The following is a 23,664-nucleotide window of genomic DNA, read 5'->3' as shown; positions in this document are numbered from 1 at the left end:
TGTGAAATGTGAACAGTATAAAACAACAAAAAAAATGAAATGACAGAAAAAAATATATAAATTACACAGTATTTTTATGTATCTTAAAACAAGGCCTCATACAGCCACATCAATGAAAGAGGCAAAACTAATTTCTGGCCTGGTCATTAACAGGTTAATACATAACACTGTGTGTTTGCCTCACATAACCTCCGGTCTCACATTGCTTCATCACACCATGCACACAGAAACAGTCTCCTTCACTTGCATTGTGTAACTGTGTCCATTTGTTCGCAGGACATCTCACTTTCCAGGACTGTTTTGTCACTTCGGGGGTGTGGAATGTCACAGAGCTTGTCCGTGTGTCCCAGAGTGAGTACTGAGTGTTCAAGAGGAGAACTAAAGAGTTTAAAGGATGATAGGGATTTATAGAAAGAATCCTTATGTTATTTTAGGCCGCGCACTGTCGACTATGCAGTGTATTGGTTTTACTTGGAGTGTTCTTTTTAAATTGTATCTATTAAAGGGGTATTCCGGGCAAAAACATTTTATCCCCTATCTAAAGGATAGGGGATAAGATGTCTGATCGCGGAAGGGGGGGGGGGGGTCCGTTGCTGAGACCCCCCACAATCTCCCTGCAGCACCCGCATATGCGGGTGCTGAATCTCCAGTTTCGGAAACCTCCGGGTTTCCGGGACTGGGGACGTGATGTCACACCAAGCCCCCTCCATTCATGTCTATGGGAGGGGGCGTGAGCGGGCGTGGCGTGACGGTGCTGCAGGGAGATTGCGGGGGGTTTCGGAATACCCCTTTAAGGATTCTTTACGTAATCTAATAAGACGTGAAATAGTATTAAACTCTTAATACTTAACTATATACTTTTTTGTGTGTTTTTCAGCACCTGTTGCAACGGCATCCGGTCCTAACTTCTCACTGGCTGATCTGGAGAGCCCAAGCTATTACAACATAAACCAGGTGACACTTGGGCGACGATCCTTAGCATCGCCTCCATCCAGCAGGTAATTTATTCATTACTTTTTTTTGGCAATAAAAAAAAGACTCTTCGATAGGCACAGTTTTATGGTATTTAATCTTAGTCCACCACAAAGGGGAAAATCAGCCTACAGTGCACTTTATAAAATGAACCGTTCAATCCAGATACTTTGTAACCTCTATGAAAAGACCAATGCATTGAAAAGTGGTATTTTATGGGAGTGGTCTTTTAAAAGAAAACCGGCACTATGAATAATGCATGGTTGACTGGAAATCTGTCATAAGGTATCTGGTCTGGATATGGGTCACACATAAACTGTTTCAAGGGGTACTCTGCCCCAAGACATGTTATCCTCTATGCCCCTATGTCTATGGGGGGGGGGGGGGGGGGGGGTTCTGGCCGCTGGGAACCCCATGATCTCAGGGCCGGCGTTGCAGCGTGCTGAACACGAAAGCTTGCATCTTCTGTGTTCGTGATGTCACGCCCTCTAAACTAAAGCAATAAAGGTTACGTTTTAACAATATTGTGGGGGGTCTTAAGGCAGGGTTATCCCTGAGGGGGTAATTCCCCAAGGAGTTGTATTTTCGTCACACCCTCTTCACTCTCTTGTACATAGCCATCACACCTCCTCATATACAACATAAATGGAAAGCTTGTGACGGCTGTGGTCGCTAGTCATCCAGCACAGAGTGGAGTTCGCTCCCTGCATTGGATGACTGGGGTGCCGCCGGGGGTCCCAGCTGCAAACATTGTGCCCCCCCCCCTTCGAACAGACATCTTATCCCATATTCTTTGGACGGGGGCATGAATGAGTTTGTATGCAGGGTATTTTCTGCATGAGGGTGCGTTCCCATAGGGCGTATACGCAGCGTATTTCACACCGCAAAATTTACGGCAGCAGCGGGAAATACGCTGCATATTCCTTGCTCACAATAAACACAGGGCTTTCCGGCGGCAGCCCTATGCGTGTAGTGAGTTTTAGAGGCGGAGCCGTGTGCCGGCGTGACTGTGACGCACGGCTCCGCCTCCAAAACTCACTGCACACATAGGGCTGCCGCCAGAAAGCCCTGTGTGTGTAGTGAGCAAGGAATACGCAGCATATTTCCCACTGCTGCCGTAAATTTTGCGCGGCGTGAAATACGCTGTATATACGCCGTGTGGGAACGCACCCTTAAACTGTGCTAGAAGCAGGACTAAGAGGAAGAGCTACAGAAAGGGAAGGAAGCCGGAGAGAGCAGGGACTGGGAATTTCTATGAAGTTTTTGTGACTATGTGACACAATGATAGCTCCATAGCTGCAACTTTTTGCAGCTTTTTTCGTATGAGCTTATATAAAGGGAATTCTGCCACTCTAATGTGGATTAGGAGGCAGGACTCCCAGAAGGAACCACAGAAAGGGGTGAAAAGAGGTGAGAGCAGGGACTACGACTCTCTACAAAGCCTTGGTGAGTATGTGACACGATGATAGCTCCACAGCTGCTTATTGTGACTGGTATAACTAAGCTATATCCTGGATCAAGCCACAAAAGGAATAAACATTCAAGACTGATTGATGAAAAAAATAAAATAAGGGACAGATGAATTACTGTTTTAGAAATTGCTCATCCATCTTGTTAGTGAGACTGAACTTGTGTAAGTGGGCATCAATGATTTTTATTTTGTTTTAACATTAATTTTTACTTTAAGGTTTGTGTGTGTGTGTATATATATATATATATATATATATATATATATGTGTGTGTGTGTTTGATAGTTTGCCATGCAGTTAGTAAATCACACTATTAATAAGTACAATGATTTTCTCTGTTACTGTCTCTCAGTACTACAAAGCGCCCAAAATCCTTGGACGACAGTGAGTTAGAGAGCCCGGTGGATGATGTGTTTTACCCGGGCACAGGCAGATCCCCTGCAGCTGGGGGCAGCCAAGCCAGTGTATGGCAGAATGATGTGGACACAGGTAATACATGCTATATTTTTAAAGTATTTTTGGTTATTTTAATTTGGTTTTATCTACTGAAGACAACGCTTACTATAATATCATTTATAAGTAAGAAGACACTAAAAGAGATATAATCAATACCATCATAAAAAGGCCGCCTTTGGAGAGTTTCTTGCAAACTGCAAGGAAATTTGGAGCTGACAACTATAGCAATGACAATATTATAAATATTCAACCCTCTTATTACTGTCATCTAAAAGAACTGATGGTCAACTTGATTATCCCAAGCTTGAATGAATGTAATTCACGATTTTAGAAATAAACAAGGATATAACTATAGATTAGCATTTTTTCCTATTTATGTTCATTGAACCATTACAGTACAGCGGTAAGTGTATATATATATAGATCTTCTTACAAGAAAAAATGTGCACTTATTTTTAAAAGAATGATCAAAACATTAATAAAAATGTTAACTTCCTTTTATTTAGCACAGGCTGTAGTAACCATTATCTGTCAGAAGGTGGCAATGCAGCACCACTAAAAGCAATCTGTTGTGCAGCCTGTATCCCCAGGAATTTTGCAGTGATGGAATTAAGAGCATAACATTTACAGGACTTTCCTTGTCCCTCTCTATAGGCCCTGGATCTCTTAAGAAGTCAGGCAAGCTAGAATATTGCCAGACCAGCTCTTCTCGCATGGCATTCACCCATCATCCCCTCCCTGTGCTGGCTGGAGTGAGACCAGGTAATTGTGAAAGACATTTTAGCAGAGCAAATTGCCATGAACTGACCACCGATGAGGAATATTTTCATAAACACCTTAAGGCCTAATTAACCCCTTAAGGACCGGGCGTTTTTCCGTTTTTGCTCTTTCGTTTTTGCACCTAAATTTTGCACCTAAAAATCTGTATTATGGCTTATTTTTTGCGCCACTAATTCTACTTTGTAATGATATCAGTCATTTTACCCAAAAATCTACGGCGAAACAGGAAAAAAAACCATTGTGCGACAAAATTGAAAAAATACAGCCATTTTGGGGGCTTCCGTTTCTACGTAGTACATTTTTCGGTAAAAATTACACCTTATCATTATTCTGTAGGTCCATACGGTTAAAATGATCCCCTACTTATATAGGTTTGATTTTGTATTACTTCAGAAAAAAATCATAACTACATGCAGGAAAATGTATACGTTTAAAATTGTCCCCTATAACTTTTTTATTTTTCCGTGTCCAGGGCGCTATGAGAGCTCATTTTTTGCACCGTGATCTGAAGTTTTTGTCGGTACCATTTTTGCATTGATCGGACTTTTTGATTGCTTTTTATTAATCTTTTCATGATATAAAAAGTGACCAAAAATACGCTATTTTGGACTTTGGAATTTTTTTGCGCGTACGCCATTGACCGTGCGGTTTAATTAGCGGTATATTTTTTTAATTTGGAAATTTCCGCACGCGGCGATACCACATATGTTTATTTTTGTTTTTATTTACACTGTTTTTTTTTTATTATTATTGGAAATGACGGGTGATTCAAACTTTTATTAGGGGAAGGGATAATTGAAAGGGTTAATGATTTTTTTACACTTTTTTTTGCAATATTATAGGGGGCTATAACATTGCATTTACTGATCTTTAACACTGTTCAATGCATCTCCATAGAGATGCAATGATCAGTGTTTTCGGCGATTGATTGCTCAAGCCTGGATCTCAGGCTTGAAGCAGTCAATCGGCGATCCGACTGCAGGAAGGAAGGTAAGAGACCTTCCTCCTGTAGTACAGCTGATCGGGATGCCGCAATTATACCGCGGCGATCCCGAACAGCTCCCTGAGCTAGCCGGGCACTTTAACTTTCACTTTTAGCCACGTGGCTCAGCTTTGAGCGCGCGGCTAAAGGGTCTATAGCGCACTGCACCGCGTTCAGTGCGAGGCAGGTCCCGGCTTCACTATGACGCCGGGCCCTCCGTGATATGATGCGGGGTCACCATGGGACCCCACATTATATCACGGGAGCGGGACCAAGAACGTACTCATACGTCCTTGGTCCTTAAGGGGTTAATCAGTTCTGGTCACATTACTAAAAGCAAAGCAATATACAAACACATAATATATACAGGGTGGGCCATTTATTATACACCTTAATAAAATGGGAATGGTTGGTGATATTAACTTCCTGTTTGTGGCACATTAGTATATGTGAGGGGGGGGGGACTTTTCAAGACGGGTGGTGACCATGGCGGCCATTTTGAAGTCGGACATTTTTAATCCAACTTTTGTTTTTTTCAATAGGAAGAGGGTCATGTGACACATCAAACTTATTGGGAATTTCACAAGAAAAACAATGATGTGCTTGGTTTTAACGTAACTTTATTCTTTCTTGAGTTATTTACAAGTTTCTGACCACTTATAAAATGTGTTCAATGTGCTGCCCATTGTGTTGGATTGTCAATGCAACCCTCTTCTCTATATACTGCTATATACTACTATATACACCGCAGGAGAAATGCTAGCACAGGCTTCCAGTATCCGTATACACTGCTATATACTACTATATACACCACAGGAGAAATGCTAGCACAGGCTTCCAGTATCCGTATACACTGCTATATACTACTATATACACCGCAGGAGAAATGCTAGCACAGGCTTCCAGTATCCGTATACACTGCTATATACTACTATATACACCGCAGGAGAAATGCTAGCACAGGCTTCCAGTATCCGTATACACTGCTATATACTACTATATACACCGCAGGAGAAATGCTAGCACAGGCTTCCAGTATCCGTATACACTGCTATATACTACTATATACACCGCAGGAGAAATGCTAGCACAGGCTTCCAGTATCCGTATACACTACTATATACTACTATATACACCGCAGGAGAAATGCTAGCACAGGCTTCCAGTATCCGTATACACTGCTATATACTACTATATACACCGCAGGAGAAATGCTAGCACAGGCTTCCAGTATTTATATACACTGCTATATACTACTATATACACCGCAGGAGAAATGCTAGCACAGGCTTCCAGTATCCGTATACACTGCTATATACTACTATATACACTGCAGGAGAAATGCTAGCACAGGCTTCCAGTATCCGTATACACTGCTATATACTACTACACATACACAGCATAGACAATTGCCTTCAGATGACCCCAAAGATAAAAGTCTAAGGGGGTCAGATCAGGAGACCTTGGGGGCCATTCAACTGGCCCACGACGACCAATCCACTTTCCAGGACACTGTTCATCTAGGAATGCTCGGACCTGACACCCATGATGTGGTGGTCACCATCTTGCTGGAAACACTCAGGGAACGTGCAGCTTCAGAGCATAAAGAGGGAAACATCATCATCATGTAGCAATTTCACATATCCAGTGGCCTTGAGGTTTCCATTGATGAAGAATGACCCCACTATCTTTGTACCCCATATACCACACCATACCATCAATGTTTGTGTTCCAACAGTCTTGGAGGGATCTATCCAATGTGGGTTAGTGTCAGACCAATAGCGGTGGTTTTGTTTGTTAACTTCACCATTCACATAAAAGTTTCCTCATCACTGAATAAAATCTTCTGCGGAAACTGAGGGTCCTGTTCCAATTTTTGTTTTGCCCATTCTGCAGCACCTGAAACTACGGATACTGGAAGCCTGTGCTAGCATTTCTCCTGCGGTGTATATAGTAGTATATAGCAGTGTATACGGATACTGGAAGCCTGTGCTAGCATTTCTCCTGCGGTGTATATAGTAGTATATAGCAGTGTATAGGGATACTGGAAGCCTGTGCTAGCATTTCTCCTGCGGTGTATATAGTAGTATATAGCAGTGTATACGGATACTGGAAGCCTGTGCTAGCATTTCTCCTGCGGTGTATATAGTAGTATATAGCAGTGTACACGGATACTGGAAGCCTGTGCTAGCGTTTCTCCTGCGGTGTATATAGTAGTATATAGCAGTGTATACGGATACTGGAAGCCTGTGCTAGCATTTCTCCTGCGGTGTATATAGTAGTATATAGCAGTGTATACGGATACTGGAAGCCTGTGCTAGCATTTCTCCTGCGGTGTATATAGTAGTATATAGCAGTGTATACGGATACTGGAAGCCTGTGCTAGCATTTCTCCTGTGGTGTATATAGTAGTATATAGCAGTGTATACGGATAATGGAAGCCTGTGCTAGCATTTCTCCTGCGGTGTATAAAGTAGTATATAGCAGTGTATACGGATACTGGAAGCCTGTGCTAGCATTTCTCCTGCGGGGTATATAGTAGTATATAGCAGTGTATGCGGATACTGGAAGCCTGTGCTAGCATTTCTCCTGCGGTGTATATAGTAGTATATAGCAGTGTATACGGATACTGGAAGCCTGTGCTAGCATTTCTCCTGCGGTGTATATAGTAGTATATAGCAGTGTATACAGATACTGGAAGCCTGTGCTAGCATTTCTCCTGCGGTGTATATAGTAGTATATAGCAGTGTATAAGGATACTGGAAGCCTGTGCTAGCATTTCTCCTGCGGTGTATATAGTAGTATATAGCAGTATATAGAGAAGAGGGTTGCATTGACAATCTAACACAATGGGCAGCACATTGAACACATTTTATAAGTGGTCAGAAACTTGTAAATAACTCTTAAAAGAATAAAGTTACGGTAAAACCAAGCACATCATTGTTTTTCTTGTGAAATTCCCAATAAGTTTGATGTGTCACATGACCCTCTTCCTGTTGAAAAAACTAAAGTTGGATTCAAAATGGCCGACTTCAAAATGGCCGCCATGGTCACCACCCATCCTGAAAAGTTCCCCCCCTCACATATACTAATGTGCCACAAACAGGAAGTTAATATCACCAACCATTCCCATTTTATTAAGGTGTATCCATATAAATGGCCCACCCTGTATATATTAATTTTGTAGGCTATTACAGTTACAGTACATTAAATGTATCTATCCATTTCGTTAATGTACTGTAATTGTTGTAATCACCTACAAAACTATTGTAAACTTGTGTCTTTAATATTATGTCTTCAAGCAATAGAAAAACAGTTTTTTTCCTCCCCTACAGGGAGCCCTCGGGCATCAGCATCTACTATACATTTCCCTTCAACGTCCATTATCCAGCAGTCCAGCCCTTACTTTACCCACCCAACAATACGCTACCATCATCATCACCATAGCCAGGACTCCCTCAAAGAGTTTGTCCAGTTTGTCTGTTCAGACACCTCTGGGCAGGGAGCAGGGCAGGTGAGTAACACCTTCTGTCTATTAAGTTATTGAGAAAGAGATTTACACATGCAGAACATGGGCCTCAAACTTTCTATACATGACAACCACAGACAGACAGAAATATACAGACACATGCACAGTTATTTGAATCATTAGTTAAAGGGGTGCTCCGGAGGGAAAAAAAAATGTTTCAAATCAACTGGTGCCGGAAAATTATACAAATTAGTCAATAAAAAAAAATGTATCCTTCCAGTACTTATCAGCTGCTGTATGCTTCAGCGGAAGTTGAGTTGTTCTTTTCTGTCTGACCACAGTGCTCTCTGCTGCCACCTCTGTCCAGAGAAGGAGCAAATCCCCATAGCAAACCTCTCCTGCTATGGACAGTTCCTGACATGGACATAGGTGTCAGCAGAGAGCACTGTTATCTGACTGAAAACTACACAACTTCCTCTAGAGCAGTGGTCTTCAACCTGCGGACCTCCAGATGTTGCAAAACTACAACTCCCAGCATGCCCGGGTCCGGGCATGCTGGAAGTTGTAGTTTTACAACATCTGGAGGTCCGCAGGTTGGAGACCTCTACTCTAGAGTATACAGCAGCTTATAAGTACTGGAAGGATTAAGGTTTCTAAATAGAAGTAATTTACTAATCTAAGCTTTAGTTGATTATTATACAGATACAGAATTGTTGTCCTCCAGATTACCCCTTTAAGCATATTTAATTATATGTAAAAAAAAAAAAATTCAATTTGAATATTTTTTTAACTATTGAAATCAGCGTTAAATATACATTTTTCAAAATAATTAAGCTTTCATATTATTTTTTTTACCCAGCACTAATAATAACAATAATTATTATAGTAATACTTACACGTTGTAACATTTTATCTCAATTTTTTTATTTCAATTCCATAAAGACAATGGGGAAGATGTATCAAACCTTTTGCAAAGGAACTGTGGAGTAGTTGCTCATAGCATCCAATCAGATTTCAACTTTAATTTATTTAAAATAAATAAATAAATATATATATATATATATATTTTTTTTTTTATTAAAGCGTTTTTGGTTTTTTTTAAATGGGCGACTGCTCCACTGTTCTTTATATAACCCCCTCCCAACGTGTTAACTGTTTTATAGGAATTTAATTAGAAGTCATAGATACCAAATTGAAGCCCTTCTCCGAAAGCTATTGTTTCACTGCCATGTAAAGCATATGGATATCACAACAAACCATCACTTTAGCAACACACTGATAACATTACAATTATGAAAATGGCTGTCCCATGATTAAAGGGGTACTCCGGTGAAAACCTTTTTCCTTTTAAATCAACTGGTGCCAGAAAGTTAAACATATTTGTAAATTACTTCTATTAAAAAATCTTAATCCTTCCAGTACTTATTAGCTGCTGATTGGTACAGAGGAAATTCCTTTCTTTTTGGAACACTGATGACATCACAACCACAGTGCTCTCTGCTGACATCTCTGTCCATTTTAGCAACCATGCATAGCAGATGTATGCTAAGGGCAGCATGGTGGCTCAGTGGTCAGCACTGCTGCCTTGCAGCGCTGGGGCCTTGGGTTCAAATCCCACTAAGGACAACAATAAATAAAGCGTTATTATTATTATAATGACGTCAGCAGAGAGCACTGTGCTCGTGATGTAATCAGAGAGAATTCCAAAAAGAAAAGAATTTCCTCTGTAGTATTCAGCAGCTAATAAGTACAGGAAGGATTAAGATTTTTTAATAGAAGAAATTTACAAATATGTTTAACTTTCTGGCACCAGTTGATTTAAAAGACAAAAGGTTTTCACCGGAGTACCCCTTTAAGACCTATCCATTGGACACTCTCTACAGGAGCTACTAGAGATAGCTGAGCAGCTGTATGTACTCTCAAGCAGCTTCTATAGAAAATGAATGGAGTGACCATGCACACACGTGTCCATTCCGACAAGAGGCTCAGGGGTCCCAGTTTTCTTCGCAGGGGGTTCCCAACAGTCGGACCCCCTGCAATCAAACACTAATCCCTTATCTTGTGGGTCGACCTGAATTATCAGTAGGCAATTTTTACCCTATCATCAGAGCTGTGTAAGAATCCCATCATAAACCTCTCTACGTAGCTATTTTGCCCTAAAAAAAAAAAAGTTTTAAGAAAAAGTCATTTCCATCTATTGGTGCACTGGCCCTTCCAGAATGGAAAATAAGCAAAATAACACACGAATAATATTAAATTTCTAAGTCTAGGGTCACACTGTGTTCAGGACATATGCCCATAGTTTTATTTACAGTTGCATATACCAACCATACATTGTTATACCCTTGTCTCAACTGCATTGAAATGCATATACAGGGGTCCCTCAAGTTACAATATTAATTGGTTCTTGAACGTCCATTGTATGTTGAAACCATTGTATGTTGAGATCAGAACTATATGGAAACCTGGTAATTGGTTCTAAAGGCACCAAAATGTCATCCAAAATTAGGAAAAAGTGAGAATTAAATAAAAATAAGTAGATAACTAATATAGATAAAGCAAATACTTACATATAAAAGTAAGAAAGATCTGCTGGGAGCTGTAAATCACTGTCTATGTCAGTGTTTCCCAAGCAGGGAGCCTCCAGCTGTTGCAAAACTACAACTCCCAGCATGCTGGGAGTTGTAGTTTTGCAACAGCAGGGGGCACCCTGCTTGGGAAGCACTGGTCTATGTAGAGGACAGGAGCTTCTTCAGGGTCCTGTACAGTACACAGTGTCCTAAAAAAGTAACATGGAGTCGCCCTCACCTGGTGTCCAAAAGAGCAGCTAACCCTGGCACAGGTAAAGTGTACAGAACATGTAATACCTCCCTGTACTGTAGGGGGCGCTACCAGACACCAGTCAGTGCATACACTTCAGTAATACAGGTAAAGAGTACAGAACATGTAATACCTCCCTGTACTGTAGGGGGCGCTACCAGACACCAGTCAGTGCATACACTTCAGTAATACAGGTAAAGAGTAGTACAGAACATGTTATACCTCCCTGTACTGTAGGGGGCGCTACCAGACACCAGTCAGTGTATACGCTTCAGTAATACAGGGGTTTTACCAGTTAATGCCCATTTTGATTGGTCAGTTCTTCCAGCCATTGACAGGTATCACAGATCTGGACTGTTTTACATTGTATGTTGAGTCTGGTTTCAACTTACAATGGTCCAGAAAAGACCATTGTATGTAGAAACTATTGTATGTTGAGGCCATTGTAAGTTGAGGGATCACTGTACATTGTTTTTTTAATGAGAACCAATGTATGATGTATGGCTCTATAGCTATACAGTTGAATACATTTTGACATATGACTGGTAGCAAGCGCCCCCCCCCCCCCCCCAACATACCACTCAATGCAAATGTAATTACCCACAGAGGTTTCCCTTTATATCCTAAACCGAAGATATAGTAGTAATATGCAGCACACCGGAGTAAACTTAAAGTGCTTTATTCCATGCTGTACATAAGCGACGTTTCGCCAGCCTCACGCCAGCTTTCTCAAGTCCACTTGAGAAAGCTGGCGTGAGGCTGGCGAAACGTCGCTTATGTACAGCATGGAATAAAGTACTATAAGTTTACTCCAGTGTGCTGCATATTACTACTATATGAATTAAGGAACCAGAGGGCCGTGGCTCCAGCATGCGTGCACCCTATCTTCGGTTTTTCATTCTTCTTGATGTGCTGCTTATATTGGAACTAAACCGAAGATATGTATTCAGGAAGAACCTACACAAAACACATATAAAGCAACGATACCTATTTATCATAATGCTTTTATTATGGTTCTTTCTGCTTTTTTTTGTCTATATGACTTTTATAGGAACGTTGTTATTTTTCTGTTGTATACAGTTCATAGGGCTTGGGGTGCTATGCTAGGCATTGACCACTTACACATTTCTGTATAAAGTCTCTCCATATTACAAACGTGTTGAAAAACATTTAGATTGTCAGCTCTTCTGCATATACATTACCTATATGAAAAACCTGTGGCGCTGTTCCTTCATAGTTCCATTTTTTTCACTTGCTTCATGTTGTCAACCATGTATTCTCCATTTATTTTTCTATATATATATGCATTTGTAAAGAATTTTCATCTCATCAGTTTTCTAGTTTTTGTTTACTGATATGATAAATGGTTTGAATACTATCCAGGAACTTAAATGTGGTTTACAGCTTGTTTATCTAGGAGTCAATATTGCTAGATTTCTTCTGATAAAAATAGTTTCTATATAATTTTTTTTTTATTTCACGTTTTTCATTTTTGTTCCCACGGCTTCCCGCAGTTTTTGGGCATAGGATGGATTAGGGACTGTGCGGGCGAGGGGCCCCCATGAGCTCCGTTTACTCTCGTTTTGTTATTTATGTTGTCCGCAGCCCAGCAGCGGGGCCCAGGGGAAAATGTCGGGTTCCTTTTTGCTGCCACCCCCCGCACCTGTGGCCAGGCCTGTCCCCCTTTCCCTGCCAGACACAAAACCTGTCACCAGCAACAACATTGTCCCAGAAGGAGGACTGTCAGCACCAGCATCACCCTGTAAGTGAAATTAATCACCCCAAAATGCCCACATACAAAAACAAATAACCCCGTCTCCAGCTGCACCAATGCTTTTGATATTGGGAGGGAGACAGGGATATAACGAAAAGCCATTTCTTAGAACAGGAACTGTATGGGTGGAAAGACATAGAGCATATTTAGAAAACAGCTACTTTAGTTATTATATGCCAAATCCAACAAAAAACAAGCTTTGTACTACAAGTTAAGACAGGACAACTATTGAGGTTATGGTGTAGTGAGATAAAAGAACAAAATAAAATGCACTACAAAGTACAACAATGCCCACTAAAAATAGAAGACATTTACCATAACTCACTTCCAAGCACATAACGTAAAATAGGGGGTTAATACTTTTGGGAACAGTAGACGGGGTCATGGAAATTACAGTCAAATATGCAACTAAAATTGTTGCTGTATGGCACAAATTTATAGGCCCCATATAGTCCAAAAAAAAGGCCTCACCAGTGCAAGATATAGAAAACATGGGTGAAGTAAAGTGTAAATGAGAAGCCAGAAAGGACACTCTGTAAGATTATAGTCTAAGGCTTCTTTCACACTACAAAATGACTCAGTTTTAACCCGTTATTGCCCTTTATTAATAACGGACGTTATTTTGTAACGGGCGAATGAACGGGAGAAATAGTGCATGCATTCATTCTCCCGTTACTATCGTCACAAAATAACGTCCGTTATTAATAACGGGCAATAATGGGTTAAAACGGATATTAGAAAAATCCCATAGACTATGATGGGATTTTCTAACGGCCGTATGGGATTTTGTAACTGCCATTTTACTGCCGATTTTCAAATGGAAATTCTAACGGATCTTTAAAACAGAGTCATTTGGTAGTGTGAAAGCAGCCTTACAGAATAATAGACACCAAACTCTTCCATTGACAAGTACAGACAAGTTCACACATTGTATTCACAATAAAAGCTAAATAACTGAAGCAAAATTTGTTTAAAAAAACAGACACATTTTAACTCTTAATGTGTTCTATTAAAGTCTATAGAAAAATGACCGTCCATTCAAAAAAAATAATAATAATAATAATATATGGCAGTAATTCTAATGTTGGAATTGCTGCAATTTTTGAATACCATGGGGGAGATTTATCAAAACCTGTGTAAAGGAAAAGTTGTCCAGTTGCCCATAGCAACCAATCAGATCGCTTCTTTCATTTTGCAGAGACCAGTGAAAAATGAAAGAAGTGATCTGATTGGTTGCTATGGGCAACTTCACCACTCCTGCTCTACACAGGTTTTGATGAATCTCCCCCCATGTGTACACTGATGGGCACTTTTCCATATACTTTTTTGGAACGCATTAGGAGTTAAAAAAAATACTGCATTTTTAGACCTGTGTTTTTTGTGTTAAACATGCTGTGTTTTTAAAACTTGTGCATATATTATATGGCCATTTAAATAGCCCAATGGGTTAACATTAGATCCCCAGTATGGATGTAAAATAGACATTTTTAATATATGCCATTTGCATTTTATCTGGGAGGTCTCCTTTTATGTGATAATCCAAAAGTTTATTATAATGTACTGAATATTCCAAGTAGCAGTCAAAGCCAGTTAATATTCCAGATAAAATTAAAGGGGTACTCCGGTGGAAAACTTTTTATTAAATCAACTGGTGCCAGAAAGTTAAACAGATTTGTAAATTACTTCTATTAAAAAAATCTTAATCCTTCCAGTACTTATTAGCTGCTGAATACTACAGAAGAAATTATTTTCTTTTTGGAACACAGAGCTCTCTGCTGACATCACGAGCACAGTGCTCTCTGCTGACATCTCTGTCCATTTTAGGAACTGTCCAGAGCAGCATATGTTTACTATGGGGATTTTCTCCTACTCTGGACAGTTCTTAAAAATGGACAGAGATGTCAGCAGAGAGCACTGTGGTCATGATGTCAGCAAAGAGCTCTGTGTTCCAAAAAGAATAGCTAGAATAGCTAAAGAAGCAGCTAATAAGTACTGCAAGGATTAAGATTTTTTTTAATAGAAGTAATTTACAAATCTGTTTAACTTTCTGGCACCAGTTGATTAAAAAAAAATAAAAAAAGTTTCCCACTGGAGTACCCCCTTAAAGTGTTTAGTCACAAATATTTGCCTTTTAAAAGTAATACATTCAAAGTGTTTTTCTACTCTGCATACTCTCTGGTAATGGCACAGTCCGCGTGGCTGAGGAAAGCAGTGTCACATGCCTGCATGGCAGCTACCGAAGGTGAATGTGGTTGTATTGAGGCAAGAAATTCCATCCAGGATTGTTTCCTGGTCATAGTAACTTGGAGGTCACATCATAATCACATTCATTTTATTGGTCGAAATATAGACACGTGCAACTTCCATGTTTGGTTGCATGACTAGGCCAAAGCCCCTACGTAGCCATGAAGTGAATTAATCAAATGCATATGTCATTTCCCCAGCCCTCAATGGTAGGGTCACACATAGAGCATCCACAGTGGGATTCCGCATCCGAAAATCTACTTCAGAATTTTCTGCTGCAGAATTTCAGCTGGGGGAAGCCTGCTGCGGATGTGCTACGTGTGACCCTACCCTTTTGGTCTCGTAAAGTAATGTGATATAACTCTATACTACTACTAGAAGAGGTATGTCCTCTGGGATCTCCACTGTTCCTGAAAGAAGAGGAGAAAAGGCTGCAGCACTGATTCAGTGTTAAAGGGGTACTCCGGTGGAAAACTTTTTTTTTTTTTTTTTATTAACTGGTGCCAGAAAGTTAAACAGATTTGTAAATTACTTCTATTAAAAAATCTTAATCCTTTCAGTACTTTTTAGCAGCTGTATGCTACAGAGGAAAATCTTAATTTTTTTAATTTCTTTTTTGTATTGTCCACAGCGCTCTCTGCTGACACCTGATGCCCGTATCAGGAACTGTCCAGAGCAGGAGAAAATCCCCATAGCAAACCTATGCTGCTCTGGACAGTTCCTGACACGGACAGAGGTGTCAGCAGAGAGCACTGTGGACAAGCACAAAAAAGAAATTCAAAAAATAAAGATTTTCCTCTGTAGCAAACAGCTGCTAAAAAGTACTGAAAGGATTAAGATTTTTTTTAATACAAGTAATTTACAAATCTGTTTAACTTTCTGGCACCAGTTCATTTAAAAAAAAAAAAGTTTTCCACCGGAGTACCCCTTTAAAGCCCTTTTATGTTTTTTCCTTGCAGTGTTGCCCTTGCCACCTACTGCAAAGAGGGACTACAGAACTGTTACATTCAAGAAATAGCGTTGTCTGCAGTCCCCTTAACAGTCAGGTGGCAGGGCAAAACAGATCCTTTACTCATAGGATCAGCAGGGTTCCAAGGTCCGATCCCCACAGAAATCTTGCAGTTTTCGTTCTGGCTTCTAAAACACAAAATAGACAAGCTTCCTGTTCTGCAGAGATCACTTCTCAGCAGTCATTTCAATATTATCACAGGCAGGATTATAATGACAGGTAAAACCTTTAAAGGAAAACCCTCACCCGTTCACCCACACTAAACCCACTACAACAGGTTATAGTGCGGGTGAACAGGAGACCGATGCGGGGTCCCTGACTCACATATGTACCTTCTGACCGGCGCCCGGTCCCTCTGCGAACTGAAAACTTCTTTTTTCTGTGAATTGCGCACTCGGGGCGGGCCAGACGGCTGGATCTGAATATTTATGGGCGCTGGCCCGTTCTTGCCTGACCAGCGACCATGAAAATTCTAATCCAGCCGGCGGGCCCGTCCCCAGCGCGCAATTTACAGAAGAAGCTGATCTTCAGAGGGACTGGGAGCCGGACAGAAAGTACGAATATGTGTCAGGGACCCCGCATCGGTCTCCTGTTCCCCCGGTGTATTGGGTTTAGTGTGGGTGAACGGGTGACGGTTTTCCTTTAATATAAACCTGGAGACTGATAACACAAGATCTGGTGATGGACACATATCATGATGATGATGATGGACACTGTTTGACTCGGCTCATTAAAGCCTATGGAGTTGGGCACCAGTCCGGCTGGGGTATAGGAGTGCACGGTTTTCCCCTCCCCCAGCCAGATCCAGCAGCCATACGCTCCAACCGCAGTGTGAATGCAGCCTTAAAGATATGTTTTACAGCAAACCCCATCGACATAGGCAATAATAGATTAAAGCTGTTCTGTTGATATGTATAGGAAAGGTGTCTGGATGTGCTCTCTGCCCTTTGCAGAGGTCATTCTAAAAGGGAGTGGGAAACTGATCTGTAAGCAATAGCTATTACGTGTACCTGTGTTTAATACACTGGTGTCCCCTTTTACTGTACTCCTGTCTGTGATGACAAGGAGGAGACTGCTGGGAAGGGATCGGTACAGAACAGGAAGGCTAAGCTTAAAGGGGTTATCCAGGAAAAAACTTTTTTATATATATATTTCAACTGGGTCCAGAAAGTTAAACAGATTTGTAAATTACTTCTATTAAAAAATCTTAATCCTTTCAGTACTTATGAGCTTCTGAATTTGAGTTGTTCTTTTCTGTCTAAGTGCTCTCTGATGACACGTGTCTCAGGAACCGCCCAGTTTAGAAGAGGTTTGCTATGGGGATTTGCTTCTAAACTGGGCGGTTCCCGAGACACGTATCATCAGAGAGCACTTAGACAGAAAAGAACAACTCAACTTCAGAAGCTCATAAGTACTGAAAGGATTAAGATTTTTTAATAGAAGTAATTTACAAATCTGTTTAACTTTCTGGAGCCTATTGATATTTTAAAAAAAGTTTTTTCCTGGAATACCCCTTTAAAGTTGTTCTTTTCTGTCTAAGTGCTCTCTGATGACACGTGTCTCAGGAAACGCCCAGTTTAGAAGCAAATCCCCATAGCAAACCTCTTCTAAACTGGGTGTTTCCCGAGACACGTGTCATCAGAGAGCACTTAGACAGAAAAGAACAACCTTAACTTTAGAAGCTCATAAGTACTGAAAGGATTAAGATTTTTTAATAGAAGTAATTTACAAATCTGTTTAACTTTCTGGAGCCAGTTGATATATATATATATATATATATATATATATATATATATATATAAATAAAAAGTTTTTTCCTGGAATACCCCTTTAAGGCACCAAACTGAAATAAATATCACAAAATAGTATCAGATTTTATTAGTTTCATACAAATAAAAACCTAAAAAAGCATGAATGAGGACATAGGCACCAGACTAGACTCATAGAAGACATGTGGTACTACAGGCATTCAAGTTACTGGCAAATAAGTATGCAGCATATATAGGAGGATTAGTGCAATAATTTAGTGTCCAATATCTCACATTGCATACAAAAAATAAATATACTTAAAGGGGTACTCCAGTCCTCAGACATCTTATCCCCTATCCAAAGGATAGGGGATAAGATGTCTCACCACGGGGGTCCCCTGCAATCTTGTATTCGCCACCTACCTGTTTGAGCTGCACGCCGCGGCGTGCAGCTCAAACAGGTGGGTGGCAAATACAAGATTGTGGGGGTCCCCAGCGGTGAGACATCTTATCCCCTATCCTTTGGATAGGGGATAAGATGTCCCAGGACTGGAGTACCCCTTTAAGTATATTTATTTTTTGTATGCAATGTGAGATATTGGACACAGAATTCTTGTACTTATTCTCCTATATATGCTGCATACTTATTTGCCAGTAACTTGTATGCCTGTAGTACTACATGTCTTCTATGAGTCTAGTCTGGTGCCTATGTCCTCATTCATGCTTTTTATGTTTACATATGTATATAACATATAATTATGATAAATGATCATCATTTTATAAGCGGCCATACATTTGAGTAACTGGGATGGCTCAGCCTGATTGATAGACCTCTCTTTATACACAAATAAAAACATACTAAAGTAAGGCCACACATTTGCCACGGCTCTCTTGTAACTACACATTGCCGTGGGACCCTACATTTAAACTTCTTAGCTAATGTTCCTGTTAATAAACACATGCTTTAGGCCTGGGCTTTAGACTTCTTGTGGTTTAAAATAATACATTAAAAAATGACTAAAAGTACACACAATTTGTTGCCATTCCAGATGAGCTGACAATCTATGCCCATAAAAACTGCATTGTTTTCGTTATTATTATTATTATTATGGCCATTTAATGTTTGCATCTAAACTAATAAAATAAAAAATGGTAGGGTTATCAAACTTACAGATTAGACAGTAGTTCATAAGTATGCCCAAATTTATAGACCAAGTCTTATAAATGTGATTGAACATGTAAACTACTTATTATAATGTCTTCAAACCAGACCTGACTGGTCGCTTTAGGCAATGCCCACATTTTAATTTTCATAAATCTCTTCCTTGAAGTCTGGCTGGGTATTACATTGTCAGGGCTATAACAACATTCACAACGGAACACAGTCAACAAGTCTGCAGGCAATGAACAAGCCAAAAATACAGGTAGATTTCACCACTGAAGGCTTCACAATTGTAAATGCAGCTCTATAAAACACTATGTAACTTAGGATCAGTACAGGATAAGTAATGTAATGTATGTACACAGTGACCCCACCAGCAGAATAGTGAGTACAGCTCTGGAGTATAATACAGGATATAACTCAGGATCAGTACAGGATAAGTAATGTAATGTATGTACACAATGACCTCACCAGAAGAATAGTGAGTACAGATCTGGAGTATAATACAGGATATAACTCAGGATCAGTACAGGATAAGTAATGTAATGTATGTACACAGTGACCTCACCAGCAGAATAGTGAGTACAGCTCTGGGATATAACTCAGGATCAGTACAGGATAAGTAATGTAATGTATGTACACAGTGACCTCACCAGCAGAATAGTGAGTACAGCTCTGGAGTATAATACAGGATATAACTCAGGATCAGTACAGGATAAGTAATGTAATGTATGTACACAGTGACCTCACCAGCAGAATAGTGAGTACAGCTCTGGTGTATAATACAGGATATAACTCGGGATCAGTACAGGATAAGTAATGTAATGTATGTACACAGTGACCTCACCAGCAGAATAGTGAGTACAGCTCTGGAGTATAATACAGGATATATCTCAGGATCAGTACAGGATAAGTAATGTAATGTATGTACACAGTGACCTCACCAGCAGAATAGTGAGTACAGCTCTGGAGTATAATACAGGATATAACTCAGGGTCAGTACAGGATAAGTAATGTAACGTATATACACAATGACCTCACCAGCAGAATAGTGAGTACAGCTCTGGAGTATAATACAGGATATAACTCAGGATCAGTACAGGATAAGTAATGTAATGTATGTACACAGTGACCCCACCAGCAGAATAGTGAGTACAGCTCTGGAGTATAATACAGGATATAACTCAGGATCAGTACAGGATAAGTAATGTAATGTATGTACACAGTGACCCCACCAGCAGAATAGGGAGTACAGCTCTGGAGTATAATACAGGATATAACTCAGTATCAGTACAGGATAAGTAATGTAATGTATGTACACAGTGACCTCACCAGCAGAATAGTGAGTACAGCTCTGGAGTATAATACAGGATATAACTCAGGATCAGTACAGGATAAGTAATGTAATGTATGTACACAGTGACCTCACCAGCAGAATAGTGAGTACAGCTCTGGTGTATAATACAGGATATAACTCGGGATCAGTACAGGATAAGTAATGTAATGTATATACACAGTGACCCCACCAGCAGAATAGTGAGTGCAGCTCTGGAGTATAATACAGGATATAGGTCAGGATCAGTACAGGATATGTAATGTAATTTTATGTACATAGTGACCCCACCAGCAGAATAGTGAGTGCAGCTATAGAATATAATACAGGATATAACTCAGGATCAGTACAGGATAAGTAATGTAATGTATGTACACAGTGACCTCACCAGCAGGATAGTGAGTACAGCTCTGGAGTATAATACAGGATATAACTCAGGATCAGTACAGGATAAGTAATGTAATGTATGTACACAGTGACCTCACCAGCAGAATAGTGAGTACAGCTCGAGTATAATACAGGATATAACTCAGGATCAGTACAGGATAAGTAATGTAATGTATGTACACAGTGACCTCACCAGCAGAATAGTGAGTACAGCTCTGGAGTATAATATAGGATATAACTCAGGATCAGTACAGGATAAGTAATGTAATGTATGTACATAATGACCCCACCAGCAGAATAGTGAGTACAGCTCTGGAGTATAATACAGGATATAACTCAGGATCAGTACAGGATAAGTAATGTAATGTATGTACACAGTGACCTCACCAGCAGAATAGTGAGTGCTGCTCTGCAGTATAATACAGGCTCTAACCTAAGATAAGCAAAGTAATGAATTTACATATAAAAATCCTAAAACAATCCAGGTTCCATGTTACAATTAGCCAGACTTTAAAACTGTGTGTAGTCTGGTTTTATGACAGATTTCATTCACTAATTGGGGATCCTGGCCATAAAGTGACCGTCCAGAATTTTGTTGCTGGTATAGGTGTTTCTAAACATATAGTTACGTATCTATCCTCCATTATTAGTGCTCCAAGCCTTAAAGTTAACACATCAGGTGGCTGAAGGTGGGTGGGCCTTATGCTTTGTAGGATACTCTAGACCAGTGGTCTTCAACCTGCGGACCTCCAGATGTTGTAAAACCACAACTCCCAGGGAGTTGTAGTTTTGCAACATCTGGAGGTCTGCAGGTTGAAGACAACTGCTCTAGACATTTTTTAGTCTTCCTGTTTAAGAGCTTCATAGGTTGTTGGAGATAATATGTTTGTCAATGATAGATATAGGGGATGCATTAAATTTAACTGGTCTAAGTTAGGCTGTAAAATACGACAGAGAAATAGAGGAGGATTTTCTTCCAACCATGTAGTGCAGAGGGAGATGGAGGAGATTTATTAAAACCTGTCCAGAGGAAAAGTTGCCCAGTTGCCCATAGCAACCAATCAAATCGCTTCTTTCATTTTTAACAAGGCCTCTGTAAAATGAAAGAAGTGATCTGATTGGTTGCTATGGGCAACTCAGCAACTTTTCCTCTGGACAGGATTTGATAAATCTCCCCCATGATGTTTATTTTTATAACTTAACCTAGTATTATATTTTGTGATACAATTAGATGTTGGTCCTGATTGGCTTAACAGCACTAGAAAAAGTTGGGTTTTGATAAGAGATGGCAGTCAACCATGTTAAAATTAGGAACGACTATAGGGCATACTACTAATGTATAATAGGAGTAAGTCATTAAGATAAAGTTTATGCTATCAGGGCATTGAGGATGAATGTTTTAGCTGAGTCGTCCTAGGTTAGGCTGTGTTTAGATTTAAAATGCCATAAAGGGGTACTCCACCCCTAGACATCTTATCCCCTATCCAAAGGATAGGTTATAAGATGTCAGATCGCCGGGGTTCCGCTGCTGGGGACCCCGGGGATCGCTGCTGCAGCACCCCACTATCATTACTGCGCAGAGTGAGATCGCTCTGCACGTAATGACGGGCAATACAGGGGCCGGAGCATCGTTACGTCACGGCTCCGCCCCTCGTGACATCACGGCCCGCCCCCACGGCAATACAAGTCTATGGGAAGGGGCGTGGCGGTCGTCACGCCCCCTGCCATAGACTTCCATTAAGGGGACGGGCCATGATGTCATGAGGGGCGGAGCCATGACGTCACGCAGCTCTGTCCCCTGTATCGCCGTCATTACGTACAGAGCAAACTCGCTCTGTGCAGTAATGATAGCGGGGTGCCGCAGCGGCGATCCCCGGGCTCCCCAGCAGCGGGACCCTGGCGATCTAACATCTTATCCCCTATCCTTTGGATAGGGGATAAGATGCCAGGGGCGGAGTACCCCTTTAAGGATACACCTTATGTATCCTGCCTAGAAGAACACACACCAGCAGCACATTAGTAATTGTATACACGCGTGTTAGGTGTGCATTTTAGATATGTGTGTGTTTGTGTAGGGGGAGTTGTGATGTATTAGTTTTGTGTCTGATTGCTTATCTCTTTCTCTCTCTCTTTTTCCCCATGTGTTCTGATTGTGTGTGCATGTGTAACAATGTATCCGTCACTGTGTGTTACATTGCGTGTAATGTTTACCTTGCATTGACCATCCGTCTTCACACATTGTTTTGTGGCTGTATTGCGTTACTACATTGCATGATTTCATTTTTGCTACTGTCTGGCTTATTTTGTTACTGTGTTGTTTTATTATGCTGCTCCATTGTTTTTGTATCATTCCATTGTGTCGCTGTGTCATTGTGTTGCTGTATTGTGTTGTTGTGTAGCATTCTCAGCGCCTTCCCCCGCCGGGTCCAACAGGTTTGTCACAATTGGATCACGAGACAGCAACTTTCTGAACCTCCCCCAGCAGTCTCAAGTAAGTCAGAGATATTCCCTAATATGTAATTCACCATTTACTAAAACAAAACTCTCCCTGATGTTTAATACACCTCCCCCTAACCTGTAATAGCCCCTTTTACTAATCACAGCTCTCCCCACTGTGGAATGCACCAGCCCCTAATCTGTAATACACACTCATAACTAATCACTACTCTTCCTAATCTGTTATACACGGAGACATAATCCCCAGTCTAAAACACATGGATGACTAATCTCTCTAATCTATAATGCACGACCATCAATTCATTGTCTGCTATCAAATAATTTGTAATATCAACGTATCAAAGCTTGTTTTACGATACAAGATAACTAATCCCAGCTATCTTTAGTCTATAATATATTTTACATCAATATTTTATATTTGGCCCCAATGCGACCAGCATGTAAAGACTCATTCCACATGTTCCTAATATTGTCAATGCACATTGCTACACATGTATTTTCTTGTCTAGGAGCTAATTAATGTACCGTATTTTTTGCCATATAAGACGCTCCTAATTTTATAGGATTAAAATCTAGAAAATAAAGATTCTGAACCAAATACA

General features: G+C 40.4%; 1 protein-coding gene and 1 long non-coding RNA gene across 8 annotated transcripts in view; one reads left to right on the top strand and one right to left on the bottom strand.

The window, feature by feature from the left end:
• Positions 1-23,664, bottom strand: part of LOC130367742 (uncharacterized) — a 429,675-nt gene that overhangs the window by 350,405 nt on the left and 55,606 nt on the right. The window lies entirely within an intron of this gene.
• NFIX (nuclear factor I X) overlaps positions 1-23,664 on the top strand; it is a 199,006-nt gene that overhangs the window by 159,043 nt on the left and 16,299 nt on the right. For 4 of the 6 annotated variants that reach the window (XM_056570433.1, XM_056570432.1, XM_056570434.1 and 1 more), the window contains 7 exons: positions 277-351; positions 878-998; positions 2,794-2,930; positions 3,552-3,659; positions 7,995-8,173; positions 12,554-12,710; positions 23,005-23,096. In XM_056570433.1, coding sequence (XP_056426408.1) covers positions 277-351; positions 878-998; positions 2,794-2,930; positions 3,552-3,659; positions 7,995-8,173; positions 12,554-12,710; positions 23,005-23,096 — 869 coding nt within the window. The remainder of the gene's footprint in view (positions 1-276; positions 352-877; positions 999-2,793; positions 2,931-3,551; positions 3,660-7,994; positions 8,174-12,553; positions 12,711-23,004; positions 23,097-23,664) is intronic. The other 2 variants (XM_056570436.1, XM_056570438.1) reach the window with 2 other exon arrangements.

This window comes from Hyla sarda, chromosome 4, assembly GCF_029499605.1.
Source record: "Hyla sarda isolate aHylSar1 chromosome 4, aHylSar1.hap1, whole genome shotgun sequence".
NCBI lineage: Eukaryota > Metazoa > Chordata > Amphibia > Anura > Hylidae > Hyla > Hyla sarda.
Note: the sequence above shows the minus strand (reverse complement) of the source record. Positions and strands in the feature narration are given on the sequence as shown.